This window comes from Oncorhynchus mykiss, chromosome 26 (genome assembly GCF_013265735.2).
Source record: "Oncorhynchus mykiss isolate Arlee chromosome 26, USDA_OmykA_1.1, whole genome shotgun sequence".
Lineage (NCBI taxonomy): Eukaryota > Metazoa > Chordata > Actinopteri > Salmoniformes > Salmonidae > Oncorhynchus > Oncorhynchus mykiss.
Genome location: NC_048590.1, coordinates 23,425,420 through 23,445,554, shown reverse-complemented (window position 1 = coordinate 23,445,554; position 20,135 = coordinate 23,425,420). Strand labels below are relative to the sequence as shown.

At 46.5% G+C, this 20,135-nt stretch overlaps 1 protein-coding gene across 12 annotated transcripts in view; it reads right to left on the bottom strand.

Annotated features, from left to right (window-relative positions):
• The window catches only part of LOC110506437 (tight junction protein ZO-1), a 153,132-nt gene that overhangs the window by 27,658 nt on the left and 105,339 nt on the right, over positions 1 to 20,135 (bottom strand). For 7 of the 12 annotated variants that reach the window (XM_036963727.1, XM_036963732.1, XM_036963733.1 and 4 more), the window contains 14 exons: positions 18,433 to 18,538; positions 18,139 to 18,289; positions 16,964 to 17,072; positions 16,553 to 16,772; positions 13,382 to 13,566; positions 13,086 to 13,181; positions 12,738 to 12,764; positions 11,740 to 11,822; positions 11,243 to 11,453; positions 8,385 to 8,485; positions 7,782 to 8,132; positions 4,301 to 4,609; positions 2,330 to 3,232; positions 1,948 to 2,030 (listed from right to left, as the gene is read on the bottom strand). In XM_036963727.1, the coding sequence (XP_036819622.1) occupies positions 1,948 to 2,030; positions 2,330 to 3,232; positions 4,301 to 4,609; positions 7,782 to 8,132; positions 8,385 to 8,485; positions 11,243 to 11,453; positions 11,740 to 11,822; positions 12,738 to 12,764; positions 13,086 to 13,181; positions 13,382 to 13,566; positions 16,553 to 16,772; positions 16,964 to 17,072; positions 18,139 to 18,289; positions 18,433 to 18,538 (2,935 nt within the window). The remainder of the gene's footprint in view (positions 1 to 1,947; positions 2,031 to 2,329; positions 3,233 to 4,300; positions 4,610 to 7,781; positions 8,133 to 8,384; positions 8,486 to 11,242; positions 11,454 to 11,739; positions 11,823 to 12,737; positions 12,765 to 13,085; positions 13,182 to 13,381; positions 13,567 to 16,552; positions 16,773 to 16,963; positions 17,073 to 18,138; positions 18,290 to 18,432; positions 18,539 to 20,135) is intronic. The other 5 variants (XM_036963730.1, XM_036963731.1, XM_036963738.1 and 2 more) reach the window with 2 other exon arrangements.

The window sequence follows — 20,135 nt, the reverse complement described above, 5'->3', positions numbered from 1 at the left end:
CCACCTGGGGTCGACCATCAGGAAGACCAGGATCCAGTTACAGAGGAAGGTGTTCCATCCCAGGGTCCCGAGCTTGGTAACAAACTTAGAGGGCACTATGGTGGGAGAGGGCAGAGTGGTGTGCAATTGATATTGCGTCATCTATGGATCTGTTAGGGTGGTATGCAAATTGGAGTGGGTCCAGGCTATCTGGGATGATGGAGTTCAGGTGTGCAATGACCAACCTTTCAAAGCACTTAATTATTACAGATGTGAGTGCTACAGGACGGTAGTTAACGTGGCAGGATACCTTAGAGTTTTGATGAACAGGAATGATGGTAGTCAGCTTGAAACGTGAGGATTACAGACTGGGACAAGGAGAGAGCGGGAGAGAAAGGAGAGAAAATGTCTCTGAAGACACCTGCGGCCTTACGCGTGTTGACACACTTAAAAACCTTACTCATGTCAGCCTCAGAGAGAGATCACCCAGTCCTCATGCTCAGCGGGGGCCCTCATGCTGGGCTCTGTGTTGTTTTTGTCGAAGCATTGATAAAAGGCATTGAGATTGTCTGGTAGAGAGACTTCATTAGGCAGATCATGGCTAGGGCTTCCTTTGTAGTCCATAATTTACTGTAGCCCCTGCCACATGACTCAGAGCCGGTATAATAGGATTCCAACTTTGCCTGTTCGATAGCTCTGCAGAGGTCGTAGCGGGACTTCTTGTACGCATTCGTGTCCTCGGCCATAGCCTCACGGTTCGCTGCTATAGCCCAATGAGCAGTAGCTCTGTCCTTTAGCTTAGCACGCACCTCTGTGTTAATTCAGGGCTTTAGTTTGGGGAAGCAGCAAACCTTAACTGTGGGGACGATGTCAGCGATGCATTTCCTGATTAACAAATTCCAGTCAGCGCTAGCAAAGCAGTCCTGTAGAATAGCTTCTGCTCCGGTAGACCATTTTCTATGGAGCACATCATGGGTCTTCCTGTTTGAGCTTTTTGTTTGCAAACAGGAAGCAGGAGTGGCGCGGAATTAAAATCACCGGGAACAAGAAAAGCAGCATCCGGGTGCATGGTTTCCTGCTTGTTTATAGCCTCGTACAGTTCATCAAGTGCCAGCTTGTTGTTGTTGTCCTGATGTGGAATATATACAGCAGTCACAATAACAGATGAAGTCTCTCAGGAGGTTAAAAGGTCAGCATTTGACCATCAGGTATTTCAAGACGTGAACAATAGGACAAAACTCCCTTCTACTGCGCTAGATTTTGCACAACATTTGCTGCTGATGAAGAGACTTACCTCTCCCACTCTAGATTTCCCTGAATCCGATATCCTGTCCGCTCGGTGAATGGAGAATCCATCAAGTATTTTGTCTGAAAGCCATGTTTCAGAAAAACAGAGGATATTGCAGTTACGAGAGTCCCGCTAGAGGTCATCCATCTTATTATCAAGTGGCCAATAGAATGAAAGGAACTGGTGGCTGGTTTTCCTTCGACTCGCCAGGACGGCCACTCTCCTCACTCTCCTTTTCGCCGGCGTTTCCTCTTGGGTAGCCCAAAGATTTGGTTTGAGGTACACAAAGTGCCCAGGGCAGATGAGTCAAACTCGTAGTTGAACCCAGAATTGAGTTAAGAAAGAGCCGGTCTGATGTTCAAAAGTATTTGTTGATCATATGTAATGATAGCGGATAGATTTAGTGCCAAAAAAGTAGATAAACATCAAAATAATGGCTAAGTTGGGTCAGAGCACACAAGACGGCAGCCATACAATACAGTAGTACACTGTCATATATCTTCAAAAGTCATTTACCTTTCTAAGCCCTATTATCCACTACAGAGTGGATCACCTAACAGACATATCTGGCCCTCAGAGATAAAGCAGCATCTGTTCTGTGGTGTGATGTAGTATGTTTGTGTGGTGGGAGGGGGGGGGGGGGGGGGGGCTCAGGGCTGTACTCCATTATGACTCATTACCTGAACGACTTCTCCTGGTCCAGATTGCTGAGCGAGTTGGCTTTAGGAATGCACGCGCCTGGTTTGGTGGGCAGATCTGCTGACTGTGGGAGCAAGATAGAAATGCAAATACAATTCCTGGAAAAGTAAACCTTTACGGACATCACATGGACCAATCAAATAGAATTAGAAGAGGTCAGGGTCAGGTAACCCTGTGAGCATTACCAGTGCTTAACTTGGACTGAAATAGGTTCTGGTACTCATTTTATGTGCCGGTACTGTTTGCATTTAGGTGCAGGAGCTCCACAATACTTTTGAGCTAATATTCTATAAGAGGAACAGGAGCTCAGGCAGTAGAGCATTACATATGTGCACAAGAGTGAGGTGTTTTCCAGATGCTTACCCTGGGCCCGACGGTGTCTCCTGCCTCCTTGGCTCGGTCCACAGACACAGAGCGCTTGTTCTCAAACATCTTGACCCTGGACAGCACCGACTGGGCCCTTATGGCCGGGTCGTCCTCCAGCTCCACTCTGGGGGGAGGGGGAAGGGGATTGGGGGCTGTAGTGATCACCGTGTCCCCAGGTGAGGGACGGAGAGCCTCTGGTTGTGGTTTGGGTGCGGGCACTGGGACGTCAAAGTTCATGATGGGTTCATACTGCTGGGGTGGGGGCTTGTAGCCTCGGTGCTGTGGTGTTGCCTGGTTGTAGGCAGGACCAGGTCCTGGCCGCTGGGCAGGCTCCCCCTGGTAGTATTGTTTCGGGGGCTCTGGAGAGCGTGTTGCAGGGGGATACGGGTGAGGCTCCTGGTCGTAACGTAGGGGAGCATAGCCCCCTGGGACGGATGGAGGAGGCTCATCGTAGCGGATGGGTCCTGGTCCTGCTGGCTTGCCGTAGCGAGGTCGTCCGTTGTAGCCCAGCGGGTTCTCATCATAGCGCGGCTGAGGGGGGCTGTCTCGCTCGGGTCCGTCTTCATAGGACAGCCGGGGGTCGTAGCCAGGCCCAGGGGGGTGCTGCTGCTGGTGGGGTGGTGGGCCAGAGGTCTGCTGGTTGTATGGAGGCCACTGGTCATCGTAGTGAGGCACGTTTTTCTCGTGGTGCAGTTGAGAGTCGAAGTTACGATACTTTGGTTCCAAGTAGCCACCCCCGTCGTAGCGGTTGGGTGGGTGATCGTAATCTCTGTACGGGTGTTGGTCCTGGTACGGAGGCTGGGACTCGTAGGTCATGGGCGGCCCCATCGCCGGAGATGGCTTTACACCACCTTGGTTCACTCTGACTGGCTCCTCCAGGTAGGGATCCTTCTTGTACATCTGAGGAAATAAACAATGGAAGAAACATATGGTGAGTAATGGGACAAGAGCAACCAGTAGCACACATCCAATAAATAAATGTGCTTATAAATATAAGAATCAAGTGACAGAAGGCAACGTAGAATATTAAAACAGAAGATTAATAATGGCTGAAGGAGGAAGCAGAGAGGAAGCAGGGAGACCTGAAATAGAGACACTCAGAGGTAGGGGTTAAAGGTCAGGTCAAACAGAATGCAGGTCTGAATGTCAGATCAGAGCAGCCAATGCACACAGGAGCTCTCAATATATACACAACATACCACTTTTGTTTAAACAGCAACCGAAAAACAAAACAAACAAAGTAGATACAAAACAAAATAAAAACTACATCTTGACAACATTACAAGCCAAATGAAAATACTGCACAACGTAAAGCCACCTAAAAACCATGGCATTTGAAAAGTAGCCATTGAACAAAAAAGTCATAATTTACTTGAACTTCATGGGATGTTTAAAAGCCATAAAATGTATACTCCACAGTTGGGGCGGAATGGCTACATTTCAAATTCAGGGAATAAAATGCCCAATAAAATATCCAAAATACTGATTGATGACTTGAAGAGAATGTCGCCAAATAATATATTAATTGATATTTATTTATTCTATATAATTAAAATGGCCCATTCAGTCTGCATCAACCAGTACACCACTATCATCAGTTCTACTGCTACGTTTAAACAGAAGAGAAACCAACTGAAACATGTTGTAGCCATGCAAAGAGGGAAAGCAACAGTGAGAGCCTCAGGTCCTTCGCTGCTCTTCTCTATATAGGTACCACACCAATGCAGCAGTCAGTCTAAGTTCTCCTCCAAGAAGCCCACTGTTGTTTATGAGTGCTCAGACACACACAGTCTCTCTCTCTCTCTCTCTCTCTCTCTCTCTCTCTCTCTCTCTCTCTCTCTCTCTCTCGACAGCGGGCAAGCATGCAAGAGTGAAAGGAAAGCGTGGCGGGCGGTACACAGGCAGGCAGCGACAGGCCACAGCAGACCGACAGCGGGGTCGGCCAGGCCATGTCCAGACGATGGGTACCTGTGGTTCTGAACTGGGCGGTCCGGATTGTAGGGGTTCGGGTTCGAGCGTTGGGGCCGGGGCCAGGGGCTGAGCTAGATCAGGGGTGGGCATCCTAAGCCTTTCAGCCTCGGGGCCGGGGCCTGGGTTGGGTTTGCTCTGGGGAGCAGCGATAGGGCCAAGGCTTAAACCATGGCTCAAACCCGCTACACCATTTACAGTTTTGTTGACAGCAGGGGGCGCTGCCTCTGTCTCAGCCAGTAACACAGGCTGCTCAGGCTGCTGGGGGAGGATAGGCATGGTGGCCGGAACAGCCTCTGCTTTCTCATTCTGTGAAGTGGTTCAGAAACGTTTAATACACGGTGCTATTGCACGAGGGAGATACACCCTCACTAATGTTAACGTTACAGCGTAACACAGCCTGCTCTGTACCTCCTCCACCGACCGACTCAGTAACTCACCATCCTCGGACCAAATTCAACTGATGGCTTTAGATGATCAATCTGCCACGTAAAAATTCGTAACAGGACAAAGTTTATGTTGTTAATGTAGTCTGATTGGACTTTAATTCTAGATTACAGTACAATGTTTTTCTTTTTCTTTTTTTCTCTTTTACACACCAGAAGACAAACTTTTCGTGTATATCATAACGGCCGAATTGACCCAGATAAATACATTTACAGCAATACGTGGTTAACACTGACATTTCCAACATGCACATAATACTTTCTTGTGTCACGGTATCACAAGTGAAACAACTAGGAAGAGCACATAGGTGGGTACCGATACAGACACTTGACAGACACAAAACTTTGTCTCCTCAGTGAGAACATCGACATTAACAAAAACAGGCACACTAACGCAGGTCGTGAACACTGATTATAACAGTCACACTAACACAGGTCGTGAATACTGTTTATAACAGTCACACTAACACAGGTCGTGAATACTGATTATAACAGTCACACTAACACAGGTCGTGAATACTGATTATAACAGTCACACTAACACAGGTCGTGAACACTGATTATAACAGTCACACTAACGCAGGTCGTGAACACTGATTATAACAGTCACACTAACACAGGTCGTGAATACTGATTATAACAGTCACACTAACGCAGGTCGTGAACACTGATTATAACAGTCACACTAACACAGGTCGTGAACACTGATTATAACAGTCACACTAACACAGGTCGTGAATACTGTTTATAACAGTCACACTAACAACACAGGTCGTGAATACTGATTATAACAGTCACACTAACACAGGTCGTGAACACTGATTATAACAGTCACACTAACACAGGTCGTGAATACTGATTATAACAGTCACACTAACACAGGTCGTGAATACTGATTATAACAGTCACACTAACACAGGTCGTGAACACTGATTATAACAGTCACACTAACGCAGGTCGTGAATACTGATTATAACAGTCACACTAACACAGGTCGTGAATACTGATTATAACAGTCACACTAACACAGGTCGTGAACACTGATTATAACAGTCACACTAACGCAGGTCGTGAACACTGATTATAACAGTCACACTAACACAGGTCGTGAACACTGATTATAACAGTCACACTAACGCAGGTCGTGAACACTGATTATAACAGTCACACTAACACAGGTCGTGAACACTGATTATAACAGTCACACTAACACAGGTCGTGAATACTGTTTATAACAGTCACACTAACACAGGTCGTGAATACTGATTATAACAGTCACACTAACACAGGTCGTGAACACTGATTATAACAGTCACACTAACACAGGTCGTGAATACTGATTATAACAGTCACACTAACACAGGTCGTGAATACTGATTATAACAGTCACACTAACACAGGTCATGAACACTGATTATAACAGTCACACTAACACAGGTCGTGAATACTGATTATAACAGTCACACTAACACAGGTCGTGAACACTGATTATAACAGTCACACTAACACAGGTCGTGAACACTGATTATAACAGTCACACTAACACAGGTCGTGAATACTGTTTATAACAGTCACACTAACACAGGTCGTGAATACTGATTATAACAGTCACACTAACACAGGTCGTGAATACTGATTATAACAGTCACACTAACACAGGTAGTGAACACTGATTATAACAGTCACACTGACGCAGGTCGTGAACACTGATTATAACAGTCACACTAACACAGGTCGTGAATACTGTTTATAACAGTCACACTAACACAGGTCGTGAACACTGATTATAACAGTCACACTAACACAGGTCGTGAATACTGATTATAACAGTCACACTAACGCAGGTCGTGAATACTGATTATAACAGTCACACTAACACAGGTCGTGAACACTGATTTTAACAATCACACTAACACAGGTCGTGAATACTGATTATAACAGTCACACTAACACAGGTCGTGAATACTGATTATAACAGTCACACTAACACAGGTCATGAACACTGATTATAACAGTCACACTAACACAGGTCGTGAATACTGATTATAACAGTCACACTAACACAGGTCGTGAACACTGATTATAACAGTCACACTAACACAGGTCGTGAACACTGATTATAACAGTCACACTAACACAGGTCGTGAATACTGTTTATAACAGTCACACTAACACAGGTCGTGAATACTGATTATAACAGTCACACTAACACAGGTCGTGAATACTGATTATAACAGTCACACTAACACAGGTAGTGAACACTGATTATAACAGTCACACTGACGCAGGTCGTGAACACTGATTATAACAGTCACACTAACACAGGTCGTGAATACTGTTTATAACAGTCACACTAACACAGGTCGTGAACACTGATTATAACAGTCACACTAACACAGGTCGTGAATACTGATTATAACAGTCACACTAACGCAGGTCGTGAATACTGATTATAACAGTCACACTAACACAGGTCGTGAACACTGATTTTAACAATCACACTAACACAGGTCGTGAATACTGATTATAACAGTCACACTAACACAGGTCGTGAACACTGATTTTAACAGTCACACTAACACAGGTCGTGAATACTGATTATAACAGTCACACTAACACAGGTCGTGAACACTGATTATAACAGTCACACTAACACAGGTCGTGAACACTGATTATAACAGTCACACTAACACAGGTAGTGAACACTGATTTTAACAGTCACACTAACACAGGTCGTGAATACTGATTATAACAGTCACACTAACACAGGTCGTGAACACTGATTATAACAGTCAAGCTTATTCTTGCTTTTTTCTCTTTTTTTCTTCAAAAATAAAAAAAACACAAACAATGATAGTGAATAAATACTTAAGTGGATACAAATTTTCTTTCCATCTTTTTTGTTTTTCTTTGTTTTGTGTTAGTAGATAATACTGTTTTAAAACACTGCTTCAATAGCGGCGCCAGAACACCCTCCTCACGCACACCACGGATTCGAGACAACAGGGCAGATGAACGGCTCTCATAAACGGTACCTGCTGGGCCACTGGTGCCTTGAACCCGGCTGGGTCGATCCGGTTCAGGGGGTCGGGCTGCACTGTGTGCTGGTACCCGCCGTACCTCAGGGGCTCCTGGATGACTGGCGGGTCCTCTCGGACGGGCTCCGAGGAGCGAGTGATGGCGGGCTCAGTGGGCAGGCCCACCTCGTCGTTCAGCGTCTCGTCTAGTTCCTGGTCGGTGTAGGCCCCGCCCTCTGTGTCCGTGTCCTCGTAGTCGGAGGTGTGGCGGCTGTCCGTGCTGTACATGGAGTACTCACTGCCCGGAGCCGACAGGTACGACAGACGGTCATCATGCAGATCCAGGTCATCATCTGGAGCACCGTCCGCCTGGGGACACACGACAGGAGGACAGCAGGGGAGAGAGGGAGGGAGAGGGACAAGAGAGAGAGGGGGAAGGGAGATAAAGAAAGAGCAGAAGCAGAAACATTACAGTGAGGAGAGAGACAAATTAATGGCAAAGAAAAACAAAATACATTGTATATTAAAATTGTCTGACAAATTTTGAATACAACATTTTTATTAAAATGAAATGTATTGGTAAGTGTTTGATGTGGTTAGTCTCGGCGCTGAGTGTCCTACCTTTCCCTCTGAAACCCACACCAGCTGGTTCTGCTGCTGTTGAATGGTCTCCTTCAGGGCACCGTACCACCCGTCATTCATATTATTCATGTTAATGGTGGCTTGGGAAGGATAGAAAGAAGAGAAGGAGCAGAGACAAAGCACCACTCAAATGAACACAGTCAGCCGATAACACAATTCTCATAATCACTGTGAAAATCTGTTCTCACAACCTCATGAAAAACCATTACGATTAACACATCAGAGTCCGGTTTCCCGATAGCAATGGAACGTTGACAACACCACACAGAGAGAATGGTCACTTATCGTGCCGTTGGAGCATGTGTCGATACTGATAGGATCAAAAGAAAGGAAGTGCTGATCTAGGATCAGCTTTCTCCATTAAAATCTTACCGTAACATTCTAATTATGTCACAATACTGACGACGGATTAGCTCCTAGACTAGAGAGATATTTTTTCGGTATATTTGTTTGGTATACTCGGTGAATATTGAGACAAATTACAGACAATACCCTACAAGTAGCAAATCAGAACTCAATTGATTGAACATGAAATGGATTTCAATATGACTGAAATAGGCCTATAGCCTATTGTTTATCTTTTAATGCAGTCATCTTGATTTTCATTTCAACCACCTTTTTATATGTCACTTGTTTGTATCAATTGCAAAGACATGGGCAACTTTTGTATTTGTAGTCAACTTTGTTCTGAAGTTCTCGGTGGTCACAGAGAGACGGATAAACCATGTGATTCTATGTTCATTGAAGATCTTCTGTGTATAAAGTGATGCGGGGGGGGGCAAAAAGCTGTTTAACGAGTGGTCTGTGGAAGGCGTTAGATTACGAGTGTTTTCAAGTGCAACGTTAACGATGGTTTGGGGGAAAACAGCTCGGAGATTTAACGATGCTCCTACGAAGGTTCTAACGATGAACTTAACCTTAAGATGCTTTTGGGAGACCGGGCCCTGAACTAGTAAGTAATTGATATGTCTAACTATCATTGATTCAGATATTGATGATTCATTATTGTTCTACATGAGGGGAAAAGCTTATTTCTAGTATCACCCCAGATTTCTTGCAGTGTGTAAGCACCGGTTGTTGCGGTGTGTAAGCACCGGTTGTTGCGGTGTGTAAGCACCGGTTGTTGCGGTGTGTAAGCACAGGTTGTTGCGGTGTGTAAGCACCGGTTGTTGCGGTGTGTAAGCACCGGTTGTTGCGGTGTGTAAGCACCGGTTGTTGCGGTGTGTAAGCACAGGTTGTTGCGGTGTGTAAGCACCGGTTGTTGCGGTGTGTAAGCACCGGTTGTTGCGGTGTGTAAGCACCGGTTGTTGCGGTGTGTAAGCACCGGTTGTTGCGGTGTGTAAGCACCGGTTGTTGCGGTGTGTAAGCACAGGTTGTTGCGGTGTGTAAGCACCGGTTGTTGCGGTGTGTAAGCACCGGTTGTTGCGGTGTGTAAGCACCGGTTGTTGCGGTGTGTAAGCACAGGTTGTTGCGGAGTGTAAGCACCGGTTGTTGCGGTGTGTAAGCACCGGTTGTTGCGGTGTGTAAACACCGGTTGTTGCGGTGTGTAAGCACAGGTTGTTGCGGTGTGTAAGCACCGGTTGTTGCGGTGTGTAAGCACCGGTTGTTGCGGTGTGTAAGCACAGGTTGTTGCGGTGTGTAAGCACCGGTTGTTGCGGTGTGTAAGCACCGGTTGTTGCGGTGTATAAAACACCGGTTGTTGCGGTGTGTAAACACTGGTTGTTGCGGTGTGTAAGCACCGGTTGTTGCGGTGTGTAAGCACAGGTTGTTGCGGAGTGTAAACACCGGTTGTTGCGGTGTGTAAGCACCGGTTGTTGCGGTGTGTAAACACCGGTTGTTGCGGTGTGTAAACACCGGTTGTTGCGGTGCGTAAGCACCGGTTGTTGCGGTGTGTAAGGACCGGTTGTTGCGGTGTGTAAGCACCGGTTGTTGCGGTGTGTAAGCACCGGTTGTTGCGGTGTGTAAACACCGGTTGTTGCGGTGTGTAAACACCGGTTGTTGCGGTGTGTAAGCACAGGTTGTTGCGGTGTGTAAACACCGGTTGTTGCGGTGTGTAAGCACAGGTTGTTGCGGTGTGTAAACACCGGTTGTTGCGGTGTGTAAGCACAGGTTGTTGCGGTGTGTAAGCATTATATTACCACTGTTGTATGTATGAGCTGTCATGAGTCCAACAACACTCATGTCTATAGCGCTGCCTGGCAGATGTCAATCTGTTTGACCTTACACAAATACCACAGGTGACACTTCTCTGTTGTTCTCTCTCTCTCTCGCTCTCTCTAGGCTTGTTCTAAAAATACCAGGCAGTGCTTTATCTATAGACCCATGTGGAATAAGGGAGTAACTCAACATGGATGGGAAAGGAGAGGCTGTCTGTGCTCTCTGCTCTCCTGGGGTCTCTCTCTTTATTGCCAGCAGACGCTAAAAAAAAAATGAAGAGAGGCCTCCCATTTCATACGGGGCAGGGCCGTGCAGGGAATGGGTAATGACGGCTGGAGTCCTGTGGGAGGTTAGCTCGGAGCCCTAAGCAGCCCTGCCTGCGGGGGACGGGGGACATGTCCCCCCCACATTCTGAAATTGCATTTTTGTCCGCACCAGTTTTATCATTGGAATGCGATACAAAACGAGGTAACGGTGTGCTTTAGGACCATGCGGACGCCTCCGAGCGGTCAGGTAGGCTGTTTGGAGTATTAATCCGACTGGATTAAAACCAAAGTTGTGCCCCTGGTCCACACTACAGTACAGCACGCAGCCCTAGCCTCTCTCACTCCTGACAACTCCATCTCTCCCTACCTCCCACTCACTATTTCTCTCTTCCCCTCCCTCTCATAGAAACTCACTGGTGAAGAGGTGGTGGTTGTTCTTCCTCAGTTTGAGGGCTCTCTCGTAGAGTTTCCTGGCTGACTTCCTGGACTCGGGGCACAGCCTGGTTCTCATGGTCTTGACGCCCTGCTTGCTGTCCGGGTTGAGGAACACCACGATGGGGTACCACTGGGCGTAGTTCAGACGGTCCACAGCGTTGGGGGTGATGTCCAGCACAGCATGCCGGTCCTAAGGACACCCCCCCCCATAAAGAAATAATGAATATCTGATCTAAATACGAACACTAAAAGGTTTGCTCAGACTGCTGTTTTAGACTATATTTTTCATATATTGGTCAAATAAAAACGTTCATAATTCAATGAACACCAGAGAGCAGTAGTGAGCCATGGATGAGTCTACCTATGGATGTGTGTGTGTGTGTACTATATGTGCTTTAAGAGGGGATCTGTCTGTGAGTGCATGCGCGTGTGTTTGTGTGTGCATGCGTATCCGTGTATTAAGTAGTCTCACTCACCCGGTCAATGATCTGTTTAATAGTGTGGAGGCGAATGATCCCAGAGCTCCGCTGGTCTTTTCCTGCGTCTTTGGGCTCACTCTCTGCAGAGGGGGAGAAGGGACAGTGTTACGGTGTCATATTACTGCAGAGCTCACTATACGTCTCAGCTCATTACCTTCACCCTAATGCATGCAATATGCCTTAAGCACATTTCAAAACATAAAATAGAGGTAGTGTCATTATGAATGTGCGCGTGCAACTACAGACATTACAGTACAGTATAATCCGTAATGCAGGAAATGTGTTACATGTGTGAAAAGCATTGAAGTGGGATAATGCACATACAAGAAGATAGGGAATCATTTCAAATAGATTCATGATTCAAATTTTAAAATGGATATAAAAGTCAGGGGAGTTAAGCAGGAATGTTCTAAAAAGGTTAATTATTTAAACATGGCTAGCCTGGCCTTATCGGTCGATCTGCCAACATAAGGTAATGACCCTTCGAGAGGCCAGCTGACCTGGGTGCAGTTTCACTACTCAGAACTCAACACTTATCACAGGATCTGGCACAGAAATGGCCTCTTATCTTTCACCACTCAACTCTACAAAAGCAGCATTCTAAATTGCAGAGTGCTAACATCACTAGCCCTTACAATTCCAGTCATAAACACACCAATGTCATAAGGCATCGTCTCCAATCAAATGTAAAAGTTGACATTTTAAATACAGATTATGGTGTAGTCCGCACACAGACATTAGGGGCTTGGGAATTAATAATGAAGACTAGTACTGTTATGTATACAGTGTATTATCTATAGGATTTTGACTGTACCATGGGTACATGCTCCATAACTAGCTATATTCAGTCATTCCACAACCTCCCTACAGGCTGAAACAGGCCACACATGACCAACTACAGAAAACACATCTACGGTACAGAGGGTAGGCTACCACCTAGCTAACTAGCATGAATTAGCACTGATACAAACAAGTTGATGCACTTCATGACATACTTTCCACTCCTTCATGTTGCTGTGTTTCTGAAAAGAAAATACAAGGTTTACAGAGATATAGGTTACGCAAAATACGTCCAAGGCTGGAATCACTTTACATGTGGATTTTGGAGTAGTGCACTTAGGAAAATTGAAATTCAATACTGTCGAGGGTGTTAGAATTAACACTACATGCTAAAGATGCTAGCTACTCCCTCAAGTGGACCTGGAGTAGGCAGATGAGGGCGCCCTCTAGGCTCTAACACAGAGCTGCTCTAAGCACTGTGTTACTCCAGCTGTGTATGTGTGTGAGACACGGCTGAGACAGACAGTGAGATGGCTACTAATGGCTAGCTAAAGGCTACTCACTGGCCAGCTCAAACAGGTCAGGCTCCTCTCTGGCCAGCTTCTCTCGTGCCACGTCTGCGATGGACCCAAAGATCACCACAGGCCTTAGGAACCCAGCTGGATAACAGAAGACACAAAACACCATATTTGACAGTATCAACCCCTCTCAAGGCCCCAATTTGTAGGCAACAAACACATGGCTGCAATCCCATTTCTACACTTTTAGATTGAAGCAATGTACTGGGAAAGCATTCTCAGTGGTAAGCCAGTTTAGGTATTGTGATGTTTCCATGGACTCTGCTCTGGATATCACCTACCCTCTCTCAGCACCACCCTCTCATAGGCAGGGAACTTGGTCTGGACCGGCTGGGCAGACAGGTCCTCTCTGCTCTTCCTCAGGTTCCTCTTGGAGGTCCGCAGACCACGGAACCTCCAGAAGTCAGCCCTGTCACCCCCTGGCGTTTTGGGGAGGGTGTACTGCACACTGGACAACTGCTCTGCCCTGTGGGAGGGGGAACAGAGTGGTGTCAGGCAACAGGCAATTGATTCAATGATTGGATTTCAATGGAAACTGCGAACATGTCCTCAGTTTATTTTTTAATTTGTGCAGTTAATGACTCATTTACAGCCCTGTTATTCTATACAACTTACCTCGATTCTTATTTATTTATTTTCTCCCCAATTTCGTAGTATCCAATAGCTAGTTATAGTCTTGTCCCATCGCTGCAACTCCCGTACGGACTCGGGAGAGGCCAAGGTCGAGAGTCATGCGTCCTCCGAAACACGACCCCTGCCAACAGCACTGCTTCTTGACACGCTGCCCGCTTAACCTGGAAGCCAGCCGCACCAATGTGTCGGAGGAAACACCATACACCTGGCGACCATGTCAGCGTGCACGGCGCCCGGCCCGCCACAGGTGTCGATAGAGCGCGATGGGACAAGCACATCCCGGCCGGCCAAACCCTCCCCTAACCCGGACAACGCTGGGCCAATTGTGCGCCGCCCCATGGGTCTCCTGGTCGCGGGTGGGTGGACTCAAACCAGGATCTCTAGCAGCACAGCTAGTACTGCGATGCAGTGCCTTAGACTACTGCACCACTCGTTAGGCCACCTCTATTCTATTCTGAAATACTTCTATACCTTTACATAACCTAGAATTCAGTAAACATTTGACTGAAGAGGACACAGGCATGGCCAGGGACACAACGTGGCTGAGTAGCCACGGTGCACCGAGTATAATGGTTACGTTAACATATGCAGGTGACAAATATTGTGTCACGCTGGTATGTTGGGAGCACTGTGAGGTTCCCCTGTCTGCACCATGGTGTGGAATGCCTCTCTCCCTCTAAACATAGCCAGGGGCTGTAGGTCAGGCCAGGCCTAGACTCCAACAGGGACTCTGTCAGTCTGCTGTTTCATTATGAATAGATAGTCTCCTGCCCTCACAGGACCCATAGTGAAAATGCCTTCTCACTAGAACAGTTGTCACCTGTGTAATTGAGACTAGGGGTGATGTTAATGTGTCCTACTTTACACAGCCTAGTTCATCATCTTATGTTAGAGTTGTTGTTTACCATCTCTACACCGACAGCAAGGCTGCTGGTGTCTTATTTGACTAATCCCGTCGACCCCCCCCCCTAGCTACCTTACCCTCTCCACAGAGTAGGGTCTGCTGAACTCTACACTACTGGTTCTAGTTGGGGATGTTGTCTCTCTCCTGTATTCTACCGGTTCTTGTTGGGGATGATTTCTCTCTCCTGTATTCTACCTGTTATTGTTGGGGATGATGCATCTCTCCTGTATTCTACCTGTTCTAGTTGGGGATGATGTCTCTCTCCTGTATTCTACCTGTTCTAGTTGGGGATAATGCATCTCTCCTGTATTCTACCTGTTATTGTTGGGGATGATGCATCTCTCCTGTATTCTACCTGTTCTAGTTGGGGATAATGCATCTCTCCTGTATTCTACCTGTTCTAGTTGGGGATAATGCATCTCTCCTGTATTCTACCTGTTCTAGTTGGGGATAATGCATCTCTCCTGTATTCTACCTGTTCTAGTTGGGGATAATGCATCTCTCCTGTATTCTACCTGTTCTAGTTGGGGATAATGCATCTCTCCTGTATTCTACCTGTTCTAGTTGGGGATAATGCATCTCTCCTGTATTCTACCTGTTCTAGTTGGGGATAATGCATCTCTCCTGTATTCCACCTGTTCTTGTTGGGGATGATGTCTCTCTCCTGTATTCTACCTGTTATTGTTGGGGATGATGCATCTCTCCTGTATTCTACCTGTTCTAGTTGGGGATAATGCATCTCTCCTGTATTCTACCTGTTCTAGTTGGGGATAATGCATCTCTCCTGTATTCTACCTGTTCTAGTTGGGGATAATGCATCTCTCCTGTATTCTACCTGTTCTAGTTGGGGATAATGCATCTCTCCTGTATTCTACCTGTTCTAGTTGGGGATAATGCATCTCTCCTGTATTCCACCTGTTCTAGTTGGGGATAATGCATCTCTCCTGTATTCCACCTGTTCTAGTTGGGGATAATGCATCTCTCCTGTATTCTACCTGTTCTAGTTGGGGATAATGCATCTCTCCTGTATTCTACCTGTTCTAGTTGGGGATAATGCATCTCTCCTGTATTCTACCTGTTCTAGTTGGGGATAATGCATCTCTCCTGTATTCTACCTGTTCTAGTTGGGGATAATGCATCTCTCCTGTATTCTACCTGTTCTTGTTGGGGATGATGTCACTCTCCCGTATTCCACCTGTTCTTGTTGGGGATGATGCATCTCTCCTGTATTCTACCTATTCTAGTTGGGGATAATGCATCTCTCCTGTATTCTACCTGTTCTAGTTGGGGATGATGTCACTCTCCCGTATTCCACCTGTTCTTGTTGGGGATGATGTCTCTCTCCTGTATTCTACCTGTTCTAGTTGGGGATGATGTCACTCTCCCGTATTCCACCTGTTCTTGTTAGGGATGATGTCTCTCTTCTGTATTCTACCTGTTCTAGTTGGGGATGATGTCTCTCTCCTGTATTCCACCTGTTCTTGTTGGGGATGATGTCTCTCTCCCGTATTCCACCTGTTCTTGTTGGGGATGATGCCTCTCTCCTGTATTCTACCTGTTCTTGTTGGGGATGATGCCTCTCTTCTGTATTCTACCTGTTCTAGTTGGGGATGATGTCTCTCTCCTGTATTCTACCTGTTCTTGTTGGGGATGATGTCTCTCTCCTGTATTCTACCTGTTCTAGTTGGGGATGATGTCTCTCTCCCGTATTCCACCTGGTCTTGTTGGGGATGATGTCTCTCTCCTGTATTCTACCTGTTCTTGTTGGGGATGATGTCTCTCTCCTGTATTCTACCTGTTCTAGTTGGGGATGATGTCTCTCTCCCGTATTCCACCTGTTCTTGTTGGGGATGATGCCTCTCTCCTGTATTCTACCTGTTCTTGTTGGGGATGTTGCCTCTCTCCTGTATTCTACCTGTTCTTGTTGGGGATGATGCCTCTCTCCACCTCCTGGTGGTTCTTGCCAATGCGTATGGCGAGCCAGGAGCCCAGCTTGCCGTTGTAGAGGGTGTCCACTACACGGAACACCTCTCCCTTGTTGAAGCTCAGGCCATACGGAGACTCCTTCTCATACTCAAAGTGGGTTCGGATGTAGAACGAGTCGCCCACATCCGACTCCACTATCCGACGGTAAACTGGTAGAAGAAGAAATTAAGTAGGGATAAATGTTCAGCTATACAATTGAACGTGTGTGTACAGTTCACATGTAACCAGGTTAACTTAAAATGTGTGTTTCTGTGCAAACTCAAACCTTTACTCTCTCTGACCCGGTCAAGATCGCAACGTTCATTTATCTAACATCTGTTGTCCCCCCCATGTTACTCACCATCCTTCTTCTTCTGGGCCAGAATGGTGACCTCTTCACCCCTGGGAAGGTCTAGGAGGAACAGCACAGCCTCCTCTCGGATGATGTTAGCAAAGTCTACGTTATTTACCTACAGAGAGGAGGACGAGAGAAGAACAGAGACTTTCAGCGCTCCAGGGTTCAGGCCAGTCTACTTCCCCACCTCAACCCCTGCAGTCCCCAGCACAATACCACGTTTATTTACCCTGCTGCAGAGCCAGCGTTTGAACCAGGAACACATGGGGTTGAATCATAGAGAACAACCTTTATCCTCCTCAGAAAGGAGACTTCAAGTCTTTATCTCAACTAGTCACACTGTGAAGGCCAGGAAACACTCACAGGCTCCCTGCCCAGGGGTGGAAAACAACATCCTGGGCTGTGTCTGAAACAGCACCCTATTATCTATAGTGCACTACCTTTCCCTACATAGTGAAGAGGTCAAAAGTAGTGCACTATATAGTGAAAAGGGTGCCATTTGGGACACAATCCTGGAAGCCCACTCATAGGGAATCGCACAGAGTCTAGAGATGTGTTTGTACAGCAGGGAGGGAGGCTAGCAAAGAGGAGGAGTTAGCCCTCCCCACATACCACCTTGACCCTTACTGTGGTGTGGGAGGAACACAAAGCATGGTGTGTTTCGTTAAAATGTGTGGCTAGTGATAAACATGATTAAATGAATCCAACTCTGATATCAGAGGGGACTTCCATCAACAATACTTCAGACAGGGCCTGAGAACAACAACAACGACCTCTATTGTGCGGTTCAGAGTAAACAAAGGAAAGACAGAGAAGAGAAGAGCCAGGCGATGACCTCAGACTGATCCACCGTAATCACCATTTTCTATCTAACATCACTATGACCAGCGACCACACAGTAACACAAGGCTAGTGGGTCACATAGTTTCACAAAGTGTTTCCAACTAAGCGTGGGCAGCGATTAGACCGTTACCAGAACTACAGCAGATGTTCTCCAGCTAGTACAGAACATACCCTTTATCCACTGTGGGAAAAGAACACGTCAAACCACACATCCTGCGCACTTTCAAAAGAGAAAACTTTACAATGGCCTTGTTGACAAAAATGTGACAATCATACCCAACAGCTAATAATAATACAATGTGTAAAGAAGATATTACTGTTTGAGATAGACTTCTTACCCTGAGAATCTGGTCTCCTTCCTCCAGACCTTCCTTGGCAGCTGGGCTGTCCTCCAGGACTCCGGCTACAAAGATGCCCACGTCGTTCCCTCCGGCCAGCCTCAGGCCAACACTCTCCCCCTTCTTAAACTTCACCAGCTTCATACTCGGCCTGCATGGGGAGTGGGCATCATACACAAACAGACGTTTAGAGACACTACTGTTCTACAGGGAGCCATTACAAATCAGCAAATAACACGGTACTGAAATAAATGGAAATAATAACATGGCTTTAACAGGAGGACTGTGGGTTACCTGAGGATGCTGTCATCATGACCAGCGCTGGGCACTGGGGCGTCAGAGGGGCTGACTGGCAGGTCCACATCAGGCTGGCCAGGCTGGGCATACACTGGCTTTGGTTCTACAGGACCAACACACACACACTTTGGTCACATACTGATAGTATGATCACACACACATGTAAACACACTGACCTGGAATGTGAATGTAAAGATTATCTGAGTTAAGTTGAAATAGCTACGGGAATAGGTCTACATTACGTAAGGGCTTCATGAGAAACTCTGTTTTCCTGGGACCCAAGCTCATGAAAACATGACCCTTTCGGGGGGCCCCAAAAGGGGCCCCCAGGCCTCACGGGCAAAATAAACTATATATACACAAAAGTATATGGATGGACAGCCCTTCAAATGAGTGGATTTGGCTATTTCAGCCACACCCGTAGCTGACAGGTGTATAAAATTGAGCACACAGCCATACAATCTCCATAGACAAACATTGGCAGTAGAATGGCCTTTACTGAAGAGCTCAGTGATTTTCAACGTGGCACAGTCATAGAATGCCACCTTTAAGTGCTGTTATTGTGAAGTGGAAACATCTAGGAGCAACAACGGCTCGGCCGCGAAGTGGTAGGCCACAAAAGCTCACAGAACGGGACCGGCGAGTGCTGAAGCACGTAAAAACGTCTGTCCTCGGTTGCAACATGCACTAGTGAGTTCCAAACTGCCTCTGGTAGCAATGTCAGCACAAGAACGGTTTGTCGGGAGCCTTATGAAATTGGTTTCCATGGCCGAGCAGCCGCACACAAGCCTAAGATCAACAAGCGCAATGCCAAGCATCCGCTGGAGAGGTGAAAAGCTCGCCGCCATTGGACTCTGGAGCAGTGAAAACACGTTCTCTGGAGAAAAAAACACGTTCTCTTGAGAACCATGCCAGGAGAACGCTACCTGCCCGAATGCATAGTGCCAACTGTAAGGTTTGGTGGAGGAGGAATAATGGTCTGGGCTGTTTTTCATGGTTCATGCTAGGTCCCATAGCTCCAGTGAAGGGAAATCTTAACACTACAGCATACCATGATATTCTAGACAATTCTCTGGTTTCAAATTTGTGGCAACAGTTTGGGGAAGGCCCTTTCCTGTTTCAGCATGACAATGCCCCAGTGCACAAAGTGAGGTCCATACAGAAATGGTTTGTTGAGATGGTGTGGGAGACTTGACTGGCCTGCACAGAGCCCTGACCTTAACCCCATCGAACACCTTTGGGATGAATTGGAACACCGACTGCGAGCCAGGCCTAATCGCCCAACATCAAAGCCCGACCTCTCTAATGTTGTTGTGGCTGAATGGAATCAAGTCCCCTTTGAAATGTTCCCACATCTAGTAGAAAGCCTTCCCAGAAGAGTGGAGGCTGTTACAGCAGCAAAGGGGGGAACAACTCCATATTAATGCCCATGAATTTGCAATGAGATGTTCGATAAGCAGGTGTCCACATACTTTTGGTCATGTAGTGTATTTTAGTGGCCCCCCTCTTCACATTGGAGAGAAAATTTGAAGTGTTAAACTGAATTTCCTGCAATTCTACACATTTTTGCCATGGGGTGTAGAGAAATATTTGAAGTTTTAAAGCTACTTTCATGCAATTCTACATATTTTGCCATTACTTATGCCATGTTAATATGATATTTGAGTGAGAGTGACAAACAAAATCAATGGGGGTCCCCT